Source organism: Nilaparvata lugens, chromosome 5 (genome assembly GCF_014356525.2).
Source record: "Nilaparvata lugens isolate BPH chromosome 5, ASM1435652v1, whole genome shotgun sequence".
NCBI classification, from domain to species: Eukaryota; Metazoa; Arthropoda; class Insecta; order Hemiptera; family Delphacidae; genus Nilaparvata; species Nilaparvata lugens.
The window spans coordinates 64,143,177-64,168,089 of record NC_052508.1 but is presented as its reverse complement, the minus strand read 5'-3'; the positions used below and the strand labels follow the sequence as shown (position 1 = coordinate 64,168,089).

Here is a 24,913-nt window from a genome sequence, read left to right as displayed (position 1 = left end):
TGGTCTAGCCATCTACAAACCCGATGGGAGGAGAGGCGTCGGATGACCGATGAAGAAATGGATGCCGGGACAGGCCAACAGAGCCTAATCCTTGAATGACAATGATGATGATGATGAACAGTAAAGAATATGATGTGCAATATGAACAACTACAGTTGCTATATAAGCATGAAGCTATACCATGAAGAAATCATCCTGTAAATTCTATGGCTAACGTGGCGATAATTAATCAATAGTTTCTCTATACAGCTGTGGTCGACATTATTGACGACAGTCAATTTCTCTAAAAAGCATTCGTGATGTCAAATTCTTACAATGTTTTGTGAGAAAAAAACAGTAATTTGCTGACTTATCACTGTCAGTTAACATGTACTATGTACAGACACAATTCATCTCTATTCATAGTGGAAATTTCATCAAAAGTGCAAGCCTAATACCACAGAAGAAACTCTACTACAATCTTTTTTAACTTCCATTTACTTCGAAGATATAGTAATAACAGAGACAAGAAATATAGTAGATTAGTATTAGTATATTAGTATTTATAGTATATAGTAGTATAGTATTTTCTTATGCTTATCCTTTATCTCTGGTAATAATAAGTATTGAGTAGGTTTTACAGTCTTCTTGATGAGTTGTTAATTTTACTCATAATAGCAATAGATAAGAGATTGCATGGAAACATATCCCATTGTTCAGGTCATTAATGTTCAAAATTTCAAGTACATTACTGTCGACTGTCTATCAACACTGTTTTTTCCGCGGATGAGAGTGTAAGGACGACACAGTATGAGAAACTACCAGAATCATATAGTTTTACGACTTGAGTTAACAGTGAAATTTTCAACATAGACGCCCTATACCATGTAATATCTTGTTATCTATATTTTTTTCTCTATGGTAAAGCCCAGCAAACAGCTTATGATTTGCATGAATAGGCCATGATAAAAGGTCAGTCATCATGATAGCCAACCTCCGCCATGGAGAAGGTACATAAAGAAGAAGAAAAAAGGTTCAGTACAACGGTAGTATAGTGTTGCCAAAAAAATTCTGAATTCAATACAGTTATAATATACCTACTAGGACTTCAGTTAACAGTGAAATTTTCAACATAGACGCCCTATACCATGTAATATCTTGTTATCTATACTTTTTTCTCTATGGTAAAGCCCAGCAAACAGCTTATGATTTGCATGAATAGGCCATGATAAAAGGTCAGTCATCCTGATAGCCAACCTCCGCCATGGAGAAGGTACATAAAGAAGAAGAAAAAAGGTTTAGTACAACGGTAGTATAGTGTTGCCAAAAAAATTCTGAATTCAATACAGTTATAATATACGGTTCTATAGATCCGATTACATTGAAGTATTTCCAAGTACATTCCAAAAACATTGAGATATTGTTATAGAGATGTCCAAGGAATCTTATTGGAATCTAGATACAGAACAGTCCAAAAAGATCATCAAAGATCATCAAAGATCTCGATCCTGAAAAGCCGAACAAACTATGGATGCAATGAAACCCAATGAAGTTGATCAGAACATGGGTCGCTCATTATAACATAGGTATATTGAAAGCATGAAAGGCTCAAGTAAGGCCAGTTCAACCCCTGGCTAGATGTTCTAGAAGCACTAAGGCCAACCCAATTAGCCGTCAAGGAAGATTAACCCGAAATTAACAACATCTCTCCATTCTATTGTTCAAAGCTTGTGCTTTAATTTCGGCTACCTGGGCTTGATTGTTGGAAGACGTGATTAAGTTGGATGCTGTGATAATGTGGAGTTGATCGATTTTCATCGGAATGTTATTTAGAAAAAAACTATTATATAAAATGACTGGAGTATCGCACGCTTAAGGTGGGGGTTTGGTTGGCGGAAAGGCTGGTGGCTGGAGAACAGTAGTATGTTATCGTTATCCATTGATCTGTTTCCTTATTAATCTGTAGTGAAAATTGTGAGTATATTATTCATTAATTGATTCATTTATTTTCATGGTTACAATTCACAATAAAGTAATCCAACACTCAACTCACTGTTGAACCAGGACGATGTGATAAAAATATGAAGATGTGAGAAAAAGAAACAATCAAGAGAGAAATCTAGAAAATAATGGTTTATGAGTGAGAAAAGAGAGCTGAACGAGGATGTCAAAGGAGAGGAGGAAAAATAAGGAAACCAATGAGAAAATCATCGAGGAATAGTAAAAGAATAAAGGAAATGAACATTCACAATGACAAGTATATGATGAAAGAATGATGAGGAGGAGGATAAATCAAGGAGAAGATAAAGCAGATTTAAGAAAGGAGAGTGTACAGTGGTGTTCGATTAAATTACCATTCTCTCATAATTGAATGAATTTAATAGAACCTAATGAGAACTTCAGTTTCTATATTTTTAGTTTCTAAGGCTAGCTTCACACGCTCGGTTTCATTCGGTTCGGTTCGTTTTCGGTTCGGTTCGGTTCGTTACCGAAAACGAATGAGGCTTTCATACATGTCAGGTTTTAATTCGTACGGTTCTAATTAGGTATTTTCTTCCCAAACACAGCTGTGTTTGGATTTTCACAGTTCATGCTGGTATATTTAAATATATAAGCTGGTGTTAAATTGTAAGATGTTATTTCTTGAACAACAAAATTTTAAAGTTAATTAAAAATTGTGAATTATTTGAATAGTTTTTTTTATTATCTTAATTTTGGATGTTAAGAGATTATTTTTTATAAATTGAAAATTTGTTCCTTGTTTTGATACATGGTATATAAACTTCATCTCTTCTCTCCATTGATGAAATCATGTAATATTCGCGGAAAAAAAAATTAAAAAAATAAAAATTCTCCCTGAGTTTTAATTTATATCTTTTATATTTTTTTAGCAAACCATTCATTGAGAAAAAAATGTTCCGATGAACTAACAGAAATGAATTGACCATTTGATTTTGACTTGGACAATTTTGAAACACATAATCACGATATCAGGTTAAAATAAAAACAAAAAAGGCAAGCGTGTGTAAAAGAATTTGTTTCTCCTCCTTCTCGAATATGATGAAACCTATTCGTGTCGAGGGGGCGTTCGGTGCTATGCGGTTGCTATTCGGTACCGAATTCAAACCGAATCATCGTTTCACACTTATCGGAATTTGCCGAAAACGAACCGAAAACGAAACGAACTGAACCGAAAATGTGTGAAAGTAGCCTCTCGCTAGCAACGAATTGAAACCTGATGGAATTTATTAGAGTCAAGTGGGCGATCGGTTCTATGCGGTTTCTATTCGGTACCGAATTCAAACCGAATTACCGTTTCACACTTATCGGACTTTGCCGAAAACGAATCGAAAACGAAACGAACCGAATAAGTGTGAAACTAGCCTAAGAACGCGAAATTCGGTACGCCTGAACGCATTCTGTTTTCACTCAACCTCAAAGCTTAGAATATGAGAATATAATAGTGTGCTTTGTTTCAAGTTTTCATGTATGAGTGTTAAGTTATCATACAGTGTATAAAATTCCATAACGTTGTCTGCTTGAGGAGAACAGTGACTCAGTTTTTTAAGAGAGAGTATAATAGACTTCAATTTATGAAATAAGACAAAGACGAAGTAGAAAGGAATAATTTCCAGGAGCGTCTCTAGACTCTAGTGATACACAAACGAAATATAGAATGAGAGTAGAGATAGAATACGAGCAGAAGGATGACACAAAACGGATCGTGAATGAATCAGAAATATTAAGGGACACAATAATGATCTATATCAAATAGGTAACTAGAAAGGAAGAAGATGAAGAAGAAGAAGAAGAAGGAAAAAAAGAAGAAGAAGAAGATGCTGATGATGAAGAGGAAGAAAAAGGATGGAGAAGGAGAAGTAGAAGAGGATGAATTGCACGAAGAAGAAACTCAGCGAAACTGGATAATAAGGATGTTCGTTGGTTATATTGAGGATGAAGAATAGCAAGGAATGGAGAGAAATAAGAAGAATACAGAAAATCAGAAGGATACAGATAAGAGAGAGAGAGAGAGAGTGAAAGAGAACAGAAGAGCACCGTATATTAAAATAGAGAGGCACCCGCCGGCGTCATAGCCCAGGAGGCGGTTCCTCTTTTTACGCGGTGCGGCCGCCACACAATAACAACACTAGCACAACAGCAACAACAACAACAACAAGAAGCAGCAACAACGGTAGCCACCTCGGCTACCTCTCACCTATCACCTCTCGCTCGCTCCTAATATACACAGCTTGTTATTACATTGCGAAGTAGTGCTGGGCTACTTCAGGGAGAGAAAAAGAGAGTCAATGAGTAGAGGAGAGTGAGTGAGAGGGTATGAGACTGTCAGTTGCAGGAGCAGCGAGGAGAGGGAGTGAGAGAGAGAAAGGAGTAGAATTGGAGTACAGTAGTACCTAGAGGAAGAGGAAGAACAGTAGCTGACTACAAGAATACGATAAGAGAGAGGAGGAATCTCACTGCTTCTTCTCCGGCTTCCCATTTTTCTTCTACTCTTTATCTACTTCTACCTCCTCTTCTTCTGCTTCATCTACTCCTATTTTTTTCCTCTTCATTTTTCTTTTTCTTCTCCCTTTTTTCTTCTTCTTCTTCTCCTTTTCTTCTTCTTCTTCTTCTTCTTCCAGGTCTTGCTCTCCTTCTTCCTCTTCTCCTTAACACTTTTCTTCTTTTCCTTCCTTCTTTTCTAATCTTTGTACTGTACTTCATTTCCCCCACTCTTTTACCTCCTCCACTTCTTCTTCTTCTTCGTCTTCTTCTTTTTCATCATCTTCTTCTTCTTCTTCTTCTTCTTCTTCTTCTTCTTCTTCTTTCTTCTTCTTCTTCTTCTTCTTCTTCTTCTTCTCCTCCTCCTTCTTCTTGTTCTTCTTCTCTTTTTCTCCTTATTTTTCTTGTTCTCCTGCTCCTTATTCTTGAACTTATCACCCTGTTCTCTTCTTGATCTCCTTCTCCTTTTTATTCTTGTTCTTCATCTTTTCCTTATTCTTCTTCCGTCACCACTTTTTCATCACCTTCTCCTTCTTCCTCTTCGCTTTGTTCTCCTTATTCTCCTACTTCTCCTCATACGATTAAGAAGTGCTAAGTGACAATGAGAGAGGAGCTCACAAGAGTATAACAAGAGAGACAGAGCGTGTGAGAGACTAGTAGCTGCCGCCAAACAAAACTGCACTAAGAAGAGAATGATCCACAGGTACGATACAATAAGACGAAGTTAGTCGTGGTGCGGGGAAGAACTAGAAGCTGGCCTGCGATTGGCGGAGACGCCGGCCTAAGAAAGCTGTCAAGAGGCTGCGATTGGTGGCCGGGGGGACTCCGCCCCTTGGGAAGGGGGCCTTGGCACGTGGGCTGTTGGCCTGACGTGTGCTAAGACGTTGGTTACAGTAGTCTTCACCTGTTGGAGCAGGTAGTCGGTTTCTTGGGTCTTTGTCCGTCTCAGTGACTTAGTCCTTGAGTCGTGTGTGACTAGATTTGTATCCTTGACTCGTGTGTTACTGGATGCTAGGGAATTGTGACTGTTACGAATGTGATAAGGATTGTGACTGTTCTGATCGTGATAAGGATTGCTAATGTTCTGATAAGAAATTGTGACTTTTGACTTAGTTCCGATGTATCTCTGACTTGTGTGTGATCTCAACCAATCGTGATTGAATTTCATCGGTTTCAATGACTCGTGATAAAATATTTTAACATTTTACTCATGTATCGATGAAATGGAGGAGTCAATTTTCATGTGCTATAACAATGAGTTTTGACTATTGACTCTATTCCCAATAATACAGTGTTGATTGTATCTCAGTTAAATATTGAGTATGTTGTAGTGCATCACTGAGTCTTGATATTTTCAAGCTACTGTGACAATTAAACAAAGTATACTATATTGAAATACATTTCAATGTATCTTTCAATTTTGGTTACACTGCATTCATCTCTTATTTCATGACTGTTACAATTTGCAACTTCTCGTGCCGGTGATATCATAGTGATGGTAAACAGTAGCTATATCTCGTGACATTATACAGTGAATATTCCCTCATTCATCAACATCAATTTTTGACATTGTCATATAATTTTCTGCAAGTTTACAACTACGTTTTCCATTTTCACTCATAGTTTAGATGAGGTGACTATGAATGCTTTATAATCTCAAGACATTTTTGTGACTTTTTTCGTGTGTGACCTGGACCATTGTTAACTTTTATTGACCAGTGACAACTATAAATTGTTGTTAATTGTGGTGACTTTTATTGTTGACTATTGTTGTTTACATTGTGGTCGCCATGGAAACGTGTGTGCTGATCCCACAGGAGTTCTCCCTGGTCCTGACCGCGGCCGATGCTCGACTCAGCAAGAAAATTCCAGAAATGGGGGTGAGTGTATGGACGAACGCGCGAATTCCGCAGGGAACTCTCATCTACCCGTTCCAAGGCACGATACGCCTGGACAAACTCGAGGTCTACAGTTATCTGGAGGATAATGATGTGAGTAGTATCAATATTTAATATTCTTTTTATTTTTCATTCTTCAGTTTGAAAATACATTATAATTAATTCTCTAAATGCATGTCAATTCCTGCCATTAGGCAAATCCCAATATTAGGCAATGCAGAATTACATCATAAGAAAGTAATACTGATAGTGTAGGCCTACTGTCCAACTTAGAATAGAACAAATTAAAGTGAAAACATACATTTCTTCTTAAGCCTAATAATCAAAATATCATGTTGTATTATTCTACACTATCAGAGACAAACGAATATCCTGTTCTTTGATAGACAAACGAGTATTCTATTCTCTCTGATACTATGCAGAAGTATGCAAATACAGAGTTGAATGTTCAGTCCAAGATATAGTCGAATCTTTGAACAATTCGATTTCATTTTCAGAATTCATATCACTATGGGATAATAAATTGTGCTCACATTTTGACATAACAATTAATATACATTGTCAATGGCTGTTTTAATGAAGTTTAGTTTTCCACGATTCAAGTATCAATATTGGGTTTCTCAAAACTCTTAATTACTTCAATAGTTAACTTCAAGTCATTTTGTACACTTCAAGAGTCATTAATTTTACTTTATGTGGTATCAAGAGGAATAACAGCATTGCAAGAAAAATAAAACCCTTGTAGAATCTAATTTTACCTCGTGATTCCATGACCAATGTCTATCATACTTCATTCTCAAGAATTAGAGACTCCAATCTCCATTGAACCCTCACACATTCTGGCAAAATGCTATTGAGTTCACTTCGAACTGAACTTTCTATCGAAGGAAATTAAATGTTATTCACATCTATGGAATAGGATTATGGTGGTAGAAACGGAATATCTGAGTTTGTTTACTAAAATTCGATTAATTCAATATCAATTACTGCGTACAAGTTGAGTATTAGTCTATGTAATAATCTATCACTCTCATCTCTACGCTTTGATTTGGAACATAAATTACAATCATCTCAAAACAAGAAACTCAGTAAGGAAGAAATCTTTCCAAACATTTTTGACATTCTAATCATAGAAAGTTGATTTAGCAAAATCAATTTCAAAAGTTTTTTATCAAATTGAATTTATGTGTCAGTTTTTCCACATTTTTATCGCTGATTCTACACTGTGAATTGTAATATTCATTAATTTGTAGAATATTTCAATATTACAAGTCGGAAGTGGTTTATTATTCATAGAGAGTCAAATTAACACACTTTAATTTCATGATGCTGAGCTTTCCAACTACAATTTATTACATCGTTACATCGTACATCTCCAACATTATACATAAATCATTCTAGAATCCAATCAATGTAATTCATTAATGTTATGAAGCTACTGATTGACCTTTAAAAAGCTATTACTCTTCGTATTAATAGTTTATTGACTCCTTTAGGCCTACACTTCCTCTTGACAATAATATTCACTTTCGACTGTCTGAAACTCTCATAAATAAAACCGACGCTCTCCATTCAGCCAATGCTGACAGAATGAAGTGGATCACACCAGTCATCATCATTGGCTCATCATGCTAATTAGTACAAATTGAACCGATAAATTTGAAGGCAGCTTGCTCAAAGCTTTCCTTTGGCATTCAAGTCTCTTCGATGCTGGAGACTTTAACGGAGTCAAAGGAAACTCTCCTTACATAGTATTGATGTATTTCACTCGTCTTACGAATCTCTATTTGATAATTCATTCCTAGAACTCCATGAACAAGTTATTTCTATCGCTGTGATGATTTTATGGAGCAGAGTTGTTGATTAATATCAATTTTTTGTTGGAAGCATTTTTTGAAAACCACGGTGCTTTGGATAGAGTACATTAAAGTCTCGAGCCAAACAGAAGAGTTCCACAGTTGAAATAAACCATGTGAACTTCAATATCTTATCTAAATTTTATGATAATCTTAAGATTTGTTGAGTAGAAGTTTGTTTAATAAAATGGAGGATGAGGATAGTTGCATATGTTTAGGAATGATCTGGTGTGATCCATTGTAAATTTTCAATGTTTTAACAGAAATTGAGATACCGCAATGGTAATACATGTAAAAGATTGAATGAACTGTATGGATTTGACGCCAATAATGAGGTATTAAATGGAATTATATTATTTGATTGAAGGATTCTTAGTTTAAAAATTGTACATTAGAGAGTGTTTTATTTACTGTTCTTTGGAATACACTTCACTTTTCTCATTACACTTCATAGTATATTCCCTTAATTCTTCATGCTACATAATTAAATCTTTAAAACTATATACTGAATTTGCCAAATTATCTAATACTGAATTTACCAAATGCCTTTATTGCAAAAGGATGGAATAAATAATTACAGGAGTAAGGTATATGAATATATCAAGACTCCATGGTTTTCATGATTATTTTGAATAGTCACTCCATGTTTGTTCAATATATTTCTATTAATAATTCCAATGTTTTCTCAGTCTATTCCGATTCCTACCCACAATTCCTTGGAATACGATCTTTGTGTGAGAATTCTTGTTTGTAGGCTTCCATCAATTACATACAAGTCGAGCATACATTCTTCCTCATAAATACTCATTTGCGAGGTTAGTGACAAATTCAAGAAGGAAATGTAAACTCAGCAGTTACCTCACAGACAATGCAGCGATCTAATTGGTCAGTTTACTAATAATGCCAATTATCCACATGCTAACAGTCCGTCATTGCTAGCATAAACTTGTCATATACATAATAACACACAACATTTATGTGTATAGCATATAATATACATTTTAACATATTCACACAGTATACATATTCTAGAACTTACTAGTCATATACTTTTTCTATACATATTTACGTATTTTCCACACAATATAGATATTTTAAACTTGTCATATACTCAGCTAAATTACTCAGGAATCCGGTAGAGTTACTCATAGGCGTGTTGAGTGTGATTTGCTTCTTTTTTTCAAAAGCAGAAATGATAATTATGACTAGTGCGTATGAGAAAATTATTAATTTAAACTATTTCAAGGTTGAAACTAAGGTGGGATTCTAGTATGACTTGTAGGTTTGTAGGAAAGACAGAAATGATTGATAATGAGCACGATTTTTATGGTAAATGAGCAGATTTTATTATTTTGTTCCAATATATTATAGTTTACTGTATATCGTACATGGATAATGAATAGTATAGAGACTTGGATATTGTCTGAAATAATACGTGTAGATAAGTATTTTTGCAGAAGTATTTGAGAATAATAATGTTCAATCGTTTTTAGTTCTTGATGGCTGAATAATTCTGGGATTCATAATAATCATTAAATGAGAATCTAAATGATATGCTCAATAATTGTTATGTTTCGTTTTATTAGCATTTGATATATGCAATCTTCCATTATTTTACATCCATGTATTGTGGAGAGCCCAAGTTCTTGTAGAAAGCTTCATGCAGTTTTTGCTGTAGTCGTTGTGATTACAATAAACTGGAAATGAAGTAAATGGGTGAATAGATGAAGAAGTATAAGGACCTAGTGAAATGCTATGAATCTTGTAATAAAATTTATCATATCATCAATTTTACTATTTAATCTTTGTTGGTTTATGCAGGTATTCTCTGTATAATGTTGAGGATTAGTATTAACTGCTTGTGATAAAGTTTATTATCCAATTATACATAATATTAATTAAGCGTTCATAATATTTGTAGTGACATTTAACCCATGTATGAGAAAATTGTGGAATAGAATGGATGCGTCTATGAAATATAATAATAGTGGGTAGGTTTGTTATTTTGTATTCAAATTTTCCAAATAATTGCAATATTTCTCAAGTTTTTTATTAATTGTGATACACTCTGTGATTCATTCACAGTATTAAGTCAACCTTCAAAATTCAAAATCTTCAAATTATTATTTCTGGACCAAAAATCTAGTGGAGAAGCAGTGTGTGATATCATAACCTCAACCTTTGGACAACATTAACTTTTTATCAGAATTTTTGAAGAGAAATAGTACAGGCTTAGCCCATTTTTTCCTTCAACATCATAATTATATTATGATTGTAGTATTTTGTACAATAAATGAATGAAATGAATAATATTCCATTGGATGGCAGAAAAATGTAAGTTTCTAAAGTATTTGAGAAGTACGGTAACCCACACATAGTGAATCAATTTCTTTGTAAACATTTTTTGGTTGATTGTTTGGATAAATGCGGAGAAAAAAAAATTTCGACTAGATGAGCTGAAATACATTCTTCAATTCCAGCCATTACAAGGTCATTTCTACTCAGAAATATATTAATAAATAATTCATTATTAATTGGTAGAATGTCAACATTTTTCATAAATGGCGATGAATATTGAATTAAATCTCTACATGAGACAGAACTGAAAGTGTTACATAATTATGAGCTATTGATTTAGCATTCTAAGATCTTTGATCTATCAAAAACTGGATGGATCACAAAATCTGTTTAAGAAAAATAGATAATCTGTAATTGCTTTGATGATTGCATTCATTATTCTCCTTCTATCTTAGGCCCTATACTACACATGACGATGTTAAACGCCGTGATTAACGCTCGGTTGTCAAACGCGCGTTTGATACATATATAGAAACACTGGGATCGTGCACATGTTAACGCGCGTATTAAATCAATGTATAAACACTCATTTTATAGGACTGATATAGTTTTCTGAAAATGATAATATAAAAAATGCAGCCTGCATTAATAACGTTATAACCAAGTTAGACTCATAAAAATGCACTTCTGTGCATCTGACAAACATTGAATTACTCATGATAACTGCTCAATCCAGACTACCCCTATAACGTAGCCTACATGAAACGCCAACATTGTTTGATGCCAATTTACTTTCGAGTAATATAAAAATTCAAGAAGTAACAGCCTGTTAAACAGGTCAGAATCATCTTATTTTGCCCTTATCTTCAAGTTTCTGCCTGCAGAGTTATAATAATTGGATCAATTACGTGGTTGAGGGGCTCGAATGAGATGATTAAAATGAGCAGTATTTCATATTGAATAAATTATAAATATCATGGCTCATAAATTTTCACAGGTTATGATACCTGTGAAAATCAAAATAACCTCAGTCTAATTTGATAATAATATACAGTAACTACTGAAGCGTAAACTCACTATATCTCTCAATTTCTACAGCTTCACCTTTTTCAAATTATACTATCACACTATATCATTTTCAATTCCCACCATGTTTGTTTCTCTACATCTTCAATGTTGATATACTCCTTTATGACATGAACTCGTAATTTCTCCAATTATAGTTTGGAACAATAGTTTCTCCGCTATCCCATGAAGCTCATACGTCACCAAACCTTTAAAACTCATAATGTATCTTTGGCTTATTACTTCCCACTTACTCATTTCAAATATTATTTCCCAAGATCCAATCATCAAATATTGATTTGCGTGATTGATATCATCAGAGATAACTCAAATCATGATTTTCGTGATTAATGTCATCAAAAGTAGCTTGTATCTTGATTCATTTTATCAAAGACGTCATTAATGTTGTGACCAACTCAATAAACACGTTAATTCCATTGACGGATCAGTCTTATTGTTTTGAAACTTGCCAAATACCAAATTCTTCCTTCAACGCGTTCCTAAGGAAGCCACTTGAAAAAGTGAAGCCAAGTTCCATTCCGCTATACAGTCCATAACAGCATTCCCGCTTTTTTCTCTCTTATCTCCTTCTCTCTTTCTCTTGTCTTTCTTTCTTCTCTGCTGTCGTTTCACTCTTTATAAACCTCGAAACGAGTCAAGAAACAAACTGAACCTGCCCCGGGATAAGATCAAGTTCACTGCTCTTCTTTTTCATACTTTTCTCATACACACACCTGCTTCGTCGGCTGCTTCCACTTCCGTTTTCATCTTTTCCATCAAAATGTTCCTCTTCTTCCTCATCATCATTTCCTTCGTCAACCCCTACATCAAATTTCGAAATAGAAATTCAAATTTATTTCCTCGAAGTACAAACCCTTCAACTATACATCACAAATGTAATGAATACTTGATTTCTCAATACTTCTACTCTACAGTACCTTTTTCGTGATATAATAGAAATCCAGACATTTTATGTGATTCGATCAGTTTTGCACATCTCATCTAATATTTTACCGAAATCGCAGCTTATTTAATGTGGGGTGAATACCTTGAAGAAGGAGAAGAAGAAGAAGAAGAAGAAGAAGAAAAATAAGACGAAGAAGGGAAACAATGAGAATGGAAAGAATTGGGTAGATTCAGATCCACCGAAACAGCATAATACAAAATTCATTAAAAGCTGATTTTTCGGTATTTTCAGCAGACTCAAACTGCAGCTAAGATGGCGATATTAGGTGTGTAATGACAGTGAAATCTGCAAAACACGACTGCCACTGTGAAATATCAGTAAGCCTCATAAGTCAGGCCACTAAGCCTAATCTCAGGCTCACGACGACAGACAAATATAGAGACTAGAGAGTCTCACTTTGAACTGTCAGCATCGGTTCCATGAGAAGCATTGATCTTATTTTTCAAGGAATGCTGTCAGTCTAGAGAGCATCTTACAGCCAGATCTGATTTGTTCCGAGGCGGTAACGTTGCAATGGAACGGTAACGTGAAAATTATAGTGCAGAGTGCAGCTGTCACGTTACACTGTCACACAAACCACACAGTCAATGATGTCATTGGTCAAAAAGTGATACGTATTTGGTCATTGTAGAATGTGAAAATGTGTGGAATAATGTTGATGATACGGTTCTTCGTGTGTATGAGTGTTGCTCAATACGAGTTGAAAATGAGTTATTATATTGGAAACCCCTCAAGTCTGAAATATTCTATCAACTAGAGTTAGAATCGTTATTGTTGATGAATAGTTAGGGCTGCTTATTAATAGATATTCTATAAAGCAATCTAGTCTGGAGTCTTCATTCAACCTAAATTCTTCATTAACCAGGATATCAGTCTGTCATGTTACATTGAAAAAATTGCCAATATCATCAAAGGTAGTGGGATACTCTGGTATACTCTGAGGGTGATTGGGAAAATGTTTCAAATAAACACATGCATATGAATTTCCCAAATCCTTGAAGATAAGAATCTGATTTCCTAAAATATGTGATGTCCTCAAAGTTCATACAGAAGTCATGAGAGTTCGAAAATGATCATCTATATAAAAAGATCTGTATAAGAAAAATAGAATTTATTCCTTTATAAGCCCATTAGAAGATGTAACAAAACTGAACATTATTCTCCAAGAAATTCAATTTGCCAACATGAATTGCCATCATAAACACCCAACTCTTGACGCAGCTGCAAGGAAAGAAGTTAGTGGTATTTTATGGACCATTGCAGACAATTCAAAAACAAATCTCCAATTTTGCAAACACGTACCGCTTGTTGCCCAGGTATACTAATAGAAGCAGAGCTAGTTTAGCGTACTACTGTATAGCAGTAAAGTACTTGAAGTTAGTACTATAGTACTCTAGAGGTATATAGATTTATACTATGTGAAGTGTTATATAGTAACGCTTAGCTCTGTAGTTGCTACTACCTACTAATGCCTGCATTTCCCACTACTTGCGTTACTACTGGAGTAACCTCACAATTTACCAACGTAGTAAAACGTGTCGTAAAAAGAGTGCGCTAGTGTTCCGGTCCGTAGAACGCTTCCAGGAAATAAATCGTCACTGTTTATTGAGACGATTTAATTTGTTCAAATCACAGAACAACACCACAGGTTGGCCAACCCAACAGGTGTATGCTTACCAGGCATGACTGACACCACGGAAACCAACTGGAAAAATAGTGGACAATAATACAGTGCGCAGGTGTCAGGAGTATACCAAACTGTCAGCATTCCTTACAAAAAACGCTTATGCTTCCCATTCAATCAATGCTGACAGAAGAAGGGAATCTCACTGTAGGTGCAAATCTCGGCACTCTTTTACCGCCTTTTAACAGATCGTTACCAACCGTTCAAGCCAAAAATCACCTCCAATAAAATCGCTACAACTCATACGGAACATAGGACATTGTTACCAACCGGTCAAGCCAAAAATCACCTTCCATAAACTCGTACAGGACATGAGAAATTGTTACCAACCGTTGAAGCAAGAAATCACAATAGAATTCCCGCAACTCATACAGAACATGAGGGATTGTTACCAACCATTCAAGCCAAAAATTACCTACTATAGATCAGCGCCCCATACAGAAAACGTTGTATCATCAGCCAAGTGTTCACAGGGAAAATTGCAACAATAAAACACCCCCAACTTATACAGGAAACATTACTGAAGTGTGGCATTAGACAATCATCATACTTGTTGAGCCGTACTTGGAGAACATGAATAATGTAAACTGGAATATGTGCAGCTGGGCAAATTTGCAGAAATAACGTTCTCAAAATGTGTTTACTATCGTAAGATTCACTTCATACTGGCAGAATTCCCCATGTAAGTAAGGATTCCCATCAGTGTTTGCCATTCAATAAAACGCTGACAGTTTGACTGAAGTAAATATCTCTCTTTTGGATGCACAGTTGTACGATAAAACTTGTGGGTGGCTTCCCACGGTAGAGAGAAGGTATTTGGTGAGTTTTTTCAAGAGGATATTGGAAATCCTCTCTATGATAATAGTTGAAATTAAAATCAATGATGATTCAAATTAGTTGATAATATGACTTCGTCTCTTCTTTCGACAATCATTCATGAAATTACATCAATAATTGTCTTGTCCCTTAAAAACTATAATTTGATGAATCAATTTGGAGTATAATGATATTGATTTTGTTCATTTGACGTGCACTGGTGAACATTTAGTATTTCAATTATTTTTGATTCACAATGCAGTTTATCTCTCAAGTTCTTACCTTCATAGTTCAAAAAATTGTTCATTTGACAGGTCAATTGACAAAATATGAGTTAACATAAGATCAAATGATCAGTAGGTATCTTCAAATTTGTTACATTTTAATCCTCGTTGAAAACCTAGTCAAGTAGGCTATGTTGGATATTATCTTCAACCAGTTCAAATCAGCAGAGATTCGTGGGTGAATGTGGTACATCATAATCTTCAACTCTCCGTACTCTAATTGACAATTCCTTTGCAAGACACTAGATCAACTCATATCGTTTGAATTCTAAACTTCAAATTAAACTAAACTTGACTGTAAACTTGGATGAAGCACAATCAAAAAGTTCTTATGGAGTATCATCAGCTCCTCAACAAGTTAGGTACTGTGAGCTTATAAATCTTGTCCTTCAATTTTTCTAACCAATACGTCAACCATTTTAAAAAGCCGTATTGCATAAATTTACGGTATACAAAACCTACATCCCTAAAAAGTACGGTTCATACTATGAATATATAAATTGTGTGTATCATTTAAATACACTAACTATATTTCATGATTATATCTGTCTACAGGTACATCAGGTAATCTGTCTATATATCAGACTAAAGTTTTTAGACTTATGTATCTTCATACATCCTCAAGTCTATCAAATGTAATCTATTCTATATATCTCATATACGTGGGGGCTGTAGGTCTATTTAGAATAAATATAGATATGAACTAGTGATATTTGTTGCACTCAAGTTAGTTGCGAAGATTTATATGCAGAACTGAGTGCGCCGGTCTCAAAACTCAAACTGTGAGGCAGGAGATGGCAGCGATAGACATCTTCCTTCACTTCGCCAAGTGCCACTTAAGTGTCCACTTCACCAGGCGACCACTTAAGTGTCGCACAAACCGGGCAAACTGTGGCATTACTCTTGAGAAGGAATTTCGCCCATGATTGATGATTGACACATGACAGTGTCAAGGCAAGAACAACATTATTTGCATTGTAAGTTGCGGGAAATTCTCCTTCATAGATTGACGAGATGGTATTCTCGTGCAAAGACTGACATCACTTGACGGCTTATGGCATCTGATAAGCATCCAGCATAAATAATCGGTTTATTTATCGTAATAATCTGTAACATTGGGATTTTCAGTTTCTGTGGCTTAATTTATTCAATTTCAGTGTATTTCTAGAGAGGAAATATGATTTAAAGCGAGTGTCGCACATAATTTACTCTCTAATATGTTTGAAGTTGATTTGTATCAAGATTTAGTTTCTGAATTACTGTATCTATAGACTGCAGGTTCTACTCAACTCAAATAAGGATCAGGAGTGATATAAGACATCAATGAAATGTCTGTATAGATTGATCAACAATAAATAATGTGTGATACAGAAATGGAATATCTCATCACTAATGGTGTGTTAGTATTGAATAACAATTTGTTTTGGGTCATAATATTGAAGTACAAATTTATATTGATTGAGTCATTCTCAATGTTCAATGTCAATATAACTGTCAATATTCTTATACTTATCATTACAACATTTTATACTTCTTGATATGTTCTTGTTTTAATTACGCCACTGTGGGCTTACAATATATATCAAAATCATTATGATACACAGTGTTTGGATTATGTATCAATTATGATAGTGGATCAATGGTGCTAGTATTTAATTCTGCCACTATATCATGAATATCAATATCATTATGATATTGGAGTGTTTGGTGTTCGGACCAATCATGCTTCTGTATCATAAACCAATTATTATTATGATAGGCCTACACTATCAGTAGCAAATGCTGTTCCTAATTCGACCCTCGGCCACTATAATCGAGATTCGACTTTTGGTCATGTCGATAAATAACCTGTCAAGATTTGGATCAAGATAGGCAGCCGCGCTCAAAATGAATGATAATTTTGGCGAGCTTTAAATTTTCGATAATGTGTTCTGATGGCCGGTTAGGCTATTTAGGGCCCGGATGGTTCCTTTCAATTAGTGAATGGAATTCAGATGACCGCGCTCTGATAAGAAGGATGGGAGGAAGAGAAGGAAGATGAGAAGAGGAAGTGGTCAAGTTGGGAAAGGGTGAGTTGAGTGGAGGAGGAGACAAAGATGAAAAAGAAGAAAAAGAAGAAGAAGGAGGGGAGAAAGAAGATGCAGGAGAAGAAGAATGAGATAAGGATCGTCAGAGATGATGAGTAGGACAAGGTAGAGTTGATAATTCAGGAGAAAAAGAGGAGGGCTAAGGCATAATAAATTAGTGTTCTTCGAAAATATACTAAATTTGTAGCCAAGGCAAGTATTAGTCGCGCTACTGATAATATTCATACACCACGTTGATAGGATGTATCATACATGTATCATATCACCACCATGTATCATACATGGACCAGTATGATAGTATCTTAATTTTCTTTGTGAATGGGAATAGAAATAAAACTATGAATAGACAATGAGAAGGGAGATAGAAGAGTATAAGAAAAGATTATGAAGATGAGTAAGGGGTAGAGGAGGAATTAGCGTTGGATGGGAGAGAGGAAGAATTATAAAAAGAGGAGTAGAAGGAAATATATTTTTTCTCCGTCAGTTCCCTTGTTCATGTGGTTTCAAATTAGACCTATTACCACTTCAGTTGGCCTCTACATACTATCATCGGATGAGGATGAAGATGTGAACAGAACGAGTAAGTCACGGTGAAGATTTCGGTTTTCATTGATACCACTATTGAATATCATCTTGGTGAATGGAATTTAAGAAGTAACCGTACTGTTCAATCAATCAATCAATAATTTTATTCAATTTAACACAATATACATAAAGGAAATAAAAAATACAAAAAATCACAATCAAAAATAAATGTCAAATAAAATACAAAAACAGGCTTCATGGTAGGGGGTGTTCTGAAAAGAAAGAAAGGAGTAAAAACACCTAGCCTACTATGGTTTCCCATGTAATAGGCAGGTAGAGGGTATAAAAGTAAGGATAAGTTTATACCCATGTTTTATAACTTACAATGGTTTTGTGTTTTGTTTCGGTTTTGTTTATGTTTGGACTTTTTAACATCAGAAAGAACTTTATTTGGAAGTGAAAAGTGTGAATTTGAAGTATTGTTCTCACTATAACCTTGGTGTCCGGTTTCCCATTAGGGAACTCTGGATTATATACGGCGAGGTGGAACTACCCTTGGGTATCCCCACCATTGAAAACCATACGCGAATGATAATGATAACTTACAATAATTTTCTGTTACAAAACCTGACGGTTCTGTTTGAACCCTTCTTCAATTCAAACATTAGCATTGAAGGCTATCTAGCCTAGCCTAATTTAGTCTGCTAGCCGCTACTAGAAATGTGCGTCCAACCATGTAAATGTGTAAATAATTACACCACAGATCGTGATCAATTCATAGGGACTCTGCTAAGAGCCTAGAGAAAGTGGATCGAAGTCAGCGATTACCAGTAAGCTGAGAAAATTCGGATTGAGGACTCACGACGTTGTTGAATGGTGAATGAATAGAGTCACTGATTCGAGAAGCTAATATATGTGTGAACATTACTTGTAATAGTAGTTTAGTAAGTTGCGTTAGACACGATTGAATCTTTATTGGTTTTTAAATCTGTAGCAGTCCGTTTCTAGTGAGTGAATTCAAAATTTCTCTAGAGCTCGATTGGGTTGGTACGAGAAGAAGAAGAATCAAGAACTTAGAATCAGGAATAACAATAAAAAAGAAAAGAATAAGGTACAGTTCAATCAACATTGTACACATCAAATTATCTGTAAGTGGATTTTACTTATATGTAATGACTATGCAATGTGTACATCAATATCCAATCGTATATAAATATAAATATGAATCTCAGTACCCTTCTAAATTATTTCAAGTCTTGAAAAATGCATTAGCTTCCGAAACATGTTGTGACAAAATAATTTAAAAGGATACTGAGACTTACATTTTTATTTATGTCAAAAGTAGCCCTAAAGAAAAACGACAACTTATCGTATATTTATAATGCCTTGATAAAGTTTTGTATGATTATGTTTTTATTCTTTGTAAATTACAGTGGAATAAATGAGTTATTATTCTATTATACTACTTCTACCTCTTAGTAAGAATATGGTGAATGGTATTAGTTATTGAACAGGACACTTTTATTAAGGATCGAGCTTGAAATTTTTGTACCACTTCTACCTCTTAGTAAGAATATGCTGGTGAGTGGTGTTAGTTATTAAACAGGGCACTTTTATCATTGTTTCTAGTAAATCGAGTTTGAAACTTTACTAGATGCAAAGAGGAGGTATAGAAGAAAACATAACTCTTGAAGCTACCAACAGAAACTCTCATTCTGAGTCATTACAGATCTTAGAGCAATTTATATGCTGAAACTACAAAACCTAATGACATACACAAACGAAGAAAATACAAATAAACTGAAACGTTACACATTTTAATCCAAATGTCACTTGTCAGTAACTGCGCGACTTTTATGATTGAACAAGTTTTTATTTCCCAAGTTCAAGATTACTTCCGATATTTATTATTGGCTGGCTATAAACTTGTACTTGACAAGGCTCGCGAATCGGTCGAGATAAGAGAGGTAGAAGACGAAGATGACCACGGCCCAGTGCTGTGCTGACCGTTATGTAGAGCAAGCATCAACAAGCAGAAGCAAGAAACAAGTCGCCAGCAATTAGCAAGAGAAAACTACACAGCTCTCTTCCTCCACTCATGAGAATAAGATCGATCTTGATCTTAAGAGCCTTCTCACAGCCTCCTTGATCTCCATATCTCATAAAGGGTGCGTCCAAACCCACCCAGAGGAACTACGCCCCTGGGGGCATACGGACAGGCCCCCCCTGCCTGAATGCCCTCTGGGAACTCCTCTACTCAAGTTGCTCCACTTTTCCAGCGTGCCACTTGGAGGCAACTCGTCATAAAATTCCTTGCTTCTCATGGCTGGAAAAAGTTGATACGCCAACTTCGTATATGAATAATGGCCAATTATTTCTGCGCATGCGTATATATAGAGCGCGCTCCGTTTTAAATAGCTGGTACCACTTGTCATAAACCGTTATGGTAAATATTTACTATAATTTAATTTTGCGTTAACTTGTAGATTTATTTAGTCGAGATAAATATTGTTGCAGCTTATTAGGTTGAGATTGAGTTAGTGTTCTCCACTCAATTTTATTTTTAATACTAGCAGGTAACCCGTGCTTCGCGATGGTCTTATCAGAAACTTGACAAACTGAAATCTTGAAGAATTTGAAATAGGCCTATAACCATCCTTGGTTAATTAAGTATCTGTTCGCAACATTTCATGTCAATCGGTCCAGTATTTCAAACGTGATGATGCGTCATTCGTGAATTTCCTACCCCGTACGTGTGTAAGCCAATTATTTTATTTATTATATTTCAGACGATAGCTTTTTAAGGGCTGATGTTAAACTAATCCATCAATAGATTTAATGAACAGGGAAATATGTAACCCAAGAAGGCCTTATGGATTCAAAAAGAATATTGCATATATCCTTGGAAAAATATTCAGAAAGGAATGTGAAACTGCTCTAGCAATATTGAGAAAGAAGACTCCTGATTATAAATGTTTTTTTACCTGACATTATTGACTAATTCTCAGCCAATTTCGAAATGATCCAATAATCAGTTTACAATAATAATTTACAATAAATTATCGATATCGCTCTAGCTGGAATTGAACCAAATCAAGTGATACAGCTATGCTCCAATTCGTTGAATAATGGAATAATCAAACACGGAACAATTTGATTGATTGATAATTTTGATAATTCAACCTCTGATTAATATGAACGCAGCTTGAAACCTAAACCTTGAGCTAAAAAATGTCTTATACTAAATGCTATGAAAAGGCAAGTTGATTCTCATTTAGAATATTATGAAACATTTTATGATCAACAGAAGTCTGCATTCCAACATATAATCTTACTTGACTTCATATCTTCTATCAACAACAGATAATATCTTCAGATTGTCATCATGCACTCATTTCCTATCGGGTGTCACTTCTCTGATCTAAATGTGTCCTGAAAACCTTGAAGACGATAATGACGCGTGTGAGCACAAAACGTGCTCTACCGTCAGCGATAATAACTAATGAAAAAAATAAAGTAAAGTAGTTCATGTTGATCTTGACATTGAACATCAGGGAGAATAGTATGCTGCACGACACTCACGCTTACTCTCTTTCTCTCTCTATCTCACTCTTGGCACGAGCTAAACTGAGACAAAACACATTAGATATATTATGTGTGAGTGAGATAGAAGGTGACTTTATCATATTGAAGCCAGATTAGTGAAAGTCTCATTGTTACTTGCACCTTTCAGTGTACAATTTCCCACACAATAAAATTTCGCCTAATTTCCTTTTTAAACAGGAGAGCTGTTCGCTCATTGAATGAGAATTGATCTCTTTTAATTATACGCATGATTTCTGATGATCCTAGGTCAGTGTCATTGACAAAGATAATTTGGTTTCAAGTTTGATTTGATTGGATTTCTTTAAGCTGGGTTTACACCGAAGTTACAAACAAAATGTTAATAGCATAATCCTTATAGATCCTATTAGATTGAACGGAACTTGACAAACACATATATGTTCATCATGTGTATGATAATATATGTTCAATCTAATAGAATCTATAAGAATTAAGATATTAACATTTTGTTATTAACTTTGGTTTGAACGCACCTTATAATGCAATGAATAAAATGTGTCGTGGAAGGTCTGTTAATGTAAAAAAATTGTTTATGGAATGATGCAGGGGTGCCGACAGAGAGCGGGGTAAAGATGCAGACTTATTCCTTGAATCTTCGAGGGGTCTCCATTAACTATTCTGAGGGAATTCCAAAAAAGAACACAGCAGTGTTTCATATAACGACTGACAACTGATAACCTTCATTTGCGAGGGGTGTTAGTTTAATTTGGGGGGTCTGCGTCATTGTTTTGTGGGGCGGGGGTTGATCACCCCTGAATGAATCATAATAAAATTGGATTGAGTGTACTGCTAGCAAAAAAATGGTCATGTTTGAATTTCATGAATCATGAATACTTGAATCTCTTTTAAGAATAGTTTATCCTTTTGTGAGCATTGTAAGCATCATAGTAAAATTGAGTGAGTAAATAGTGAGCAAATACAAAGCACTAGAGTATATTAAACAAGGAAACAGGTTTATGTGAGAAGCAAAAAATAGAAACACTTCTGGGCTTTAGCCTGTTGATTCTCTTTGGAAGATTGCACTCAATATTGATAAATAAATGCCGATTAATCCATCAGAAACACGATTTTGACCAAATTTCTACAACGGGAGATTTTCATCATAAATTTTCAACGTATTTTTTGACTTACTATTCCCCTAATTATTGTTTCCCGATTACATGACATGTTTCCGGAATAATTGGTTGCTAGGTAACAAGACCTGTACCATCCAAGCTAGATCATCGATCACAAATTCGATTACATCTCGGATTCCTGCACAGTCTGTCTGTAGTGTTGATCATGCACACCTCATCACGATCCGCTCCGTCTTTCTTTTGATAGAGTGATTCGTTCCAGCTGCTGGTTGGACATTGGACACGACACAAAAAGAGAGTGAGAGGGAGAATGGAAAAGAGAGGGTGTTGTCGTGGCCTCAGACCCCACATTGGGCCGAAGAAAAAGAAGGAAATTACTAGAAAATTGACATTTTGTAAGGCTCCGTTAGATTAGCAGCCAACTATAGCCTCGCACGAGCTACCACTATGTCACAGCTTTTGACAATGGAACGCTTGTCCTCTTGTTCATTTTCACCTCTGTCACATTGCTCACCTTCTTCGTCTTCTTTTTCTTCTTCTCCTTGTTCTGTTTTTCTTTCACGTCATTATCTATCTTCATGTCTAGTCATCTTATCCTCTTCATTTGCCTCTTGTAGGCTTAAGCTATCTATAAATTTTATCTTCTTCATCTTTCATCTATCAATTTTTCTCGTAGTCTCGTATTTATCTATCTTTTCTAGAATCCAACTATAAATAGCAATTCAATTGCAGATCGTACAGCAACTTATCACAGTATTTGCAAAAGGCAGATCCATGGTATGTATGATTGGTAGCTTGTATTGTTATAATAGCTGTATTATCGTTTGCATAGTCTAATCTTGTGATTAGCTTTATTGTCACATAACATATAGTCTATATTGCTAATAGTGGAAATATTGTCGTGATTGATTTGACTTTTTTATTTCATCGCAGTTATAGTAATAACAGCGCTCCATTAATGGATTGAGCCTGTGTAATCATGTAGTATAAGCAAAAAACATTCGGTTTGATGATCTGTTGAAATACTTTTATTGTCATACTAACTTACAATAGAGAGTAATAACTTACTGAAAACAGTTACTTGAATGGTCTGTATCATCCTGTGTATCAGCTGTGCTGGATAGTGAGTTGTGTTTTTTCTGGCTCTAAATTTTGTAAAATTACTCAAAAATTTTCCAATTAATGGTGATTTGAGTGTGATATTTTTGTTTTTTATTCTGATTTCAGCCGTCAAAATTTAAAAATCTTAGATTTTGTTGTTTTTAAGTGTAAATGGACTAAATTTTAGTAAAGTGAAATCAGAACCCTATTTTGGACTTTTAAAATGTTATCCAAATTTGGGAGAGAAATAGTACAAGGAGTATCCTTAGTTTTTTTTCTCCCAAACAGTGCTTCTTTGTAAAAAATATAAATAAATGAATGAATAAATAAATAAATAAATGGTCATCAGATTCTGGATACTTGCTATTCTGAAATAATGCTCAACTACTCCTATGTAGGCTGTTATGATGCCGGAAGCCACAGTTCATTTTTATAATTTTTCACAATCTTGATAAAATTTTACGCCTCTGCGTAAAATTTACTTCATCCTGCCATTCGAGGCTCCCTCCTACTTTTCAATTTGGATCTTTTGTCCTCTTCTCATTCATCCATTCGTCTTTCTCTTTGGATTTCAAGAGCTCACTTCGCTCTCTTTCACTTCGCAAATCAACAAGTAATCACTAACGATGAAATCAACCTCTCCAGTAGCGAATGTAACTTTGATGGCTTCTTGATTGGTCCAGATATTTTTTCAGCTGATTTCTGTTCAGAACTCAGCTGATTCCTATTTTGTAGCTTTCAATTTATAATTCGATAATAATTTGTTTGGACTGGATTGTTGCGTCATCCGGGTAACTAGTTCACCTAGGCTTAGATAATAATAGGAAAGACAATGTTGATGAACTGTGGGTAATTTCGGTTAGATAATTTTGCTTTCTAGCTTGATCTGGGTAAGTTGTGATATCTCTTTTTAAGATTTTCCAAATAGTTCCTATAGTAATAGAGTTTCTATTCTGAATAAAGCATTTTCTCAAACATTACCATTACTGGGACTATATTGAAGAAAGTTTGTACAAACAAACCCCAATAAATGATAGGAGCTAGAAATAATATGGTAATTGTAATTGTACTTGATCAGAAACTACATTTTCTATTTGCATTTGAATCCAGTGTCAGTATAACTAATTTTTCTGTAGCCATTTTATGATTATGG

General features: G+C 35.0%; 1 protein-coding gene across 2 annotated transcripts in view; it reads left to right on the top strand.

Annotated features, from left to right (window-relative positions):
• The first annotated feature begins 5,394 nt into the window (after nt 1–5,394).
• The window catches only part of LOC120351476 (zinc finger protein 829-like), a 221,931-nt gene continuing 202,412 nt past the window's right edge, over nt 5,395–24,913 (top strand). For both annotated transcript variants that reach the window (XM_039429022.1, XM_039429021.1), the window contains exon 1: nt 5,395–6,470. In XM_039429022.1, coding sequence (XP_039284956.1) covers nt 6,270–6,470 — 201 coding nt within the window. In that variant the 5' untranslated portion in view covers nt 5,395–6,269. The remainder of the gene's footprint in view (nt 6,471–24,913) is intronic.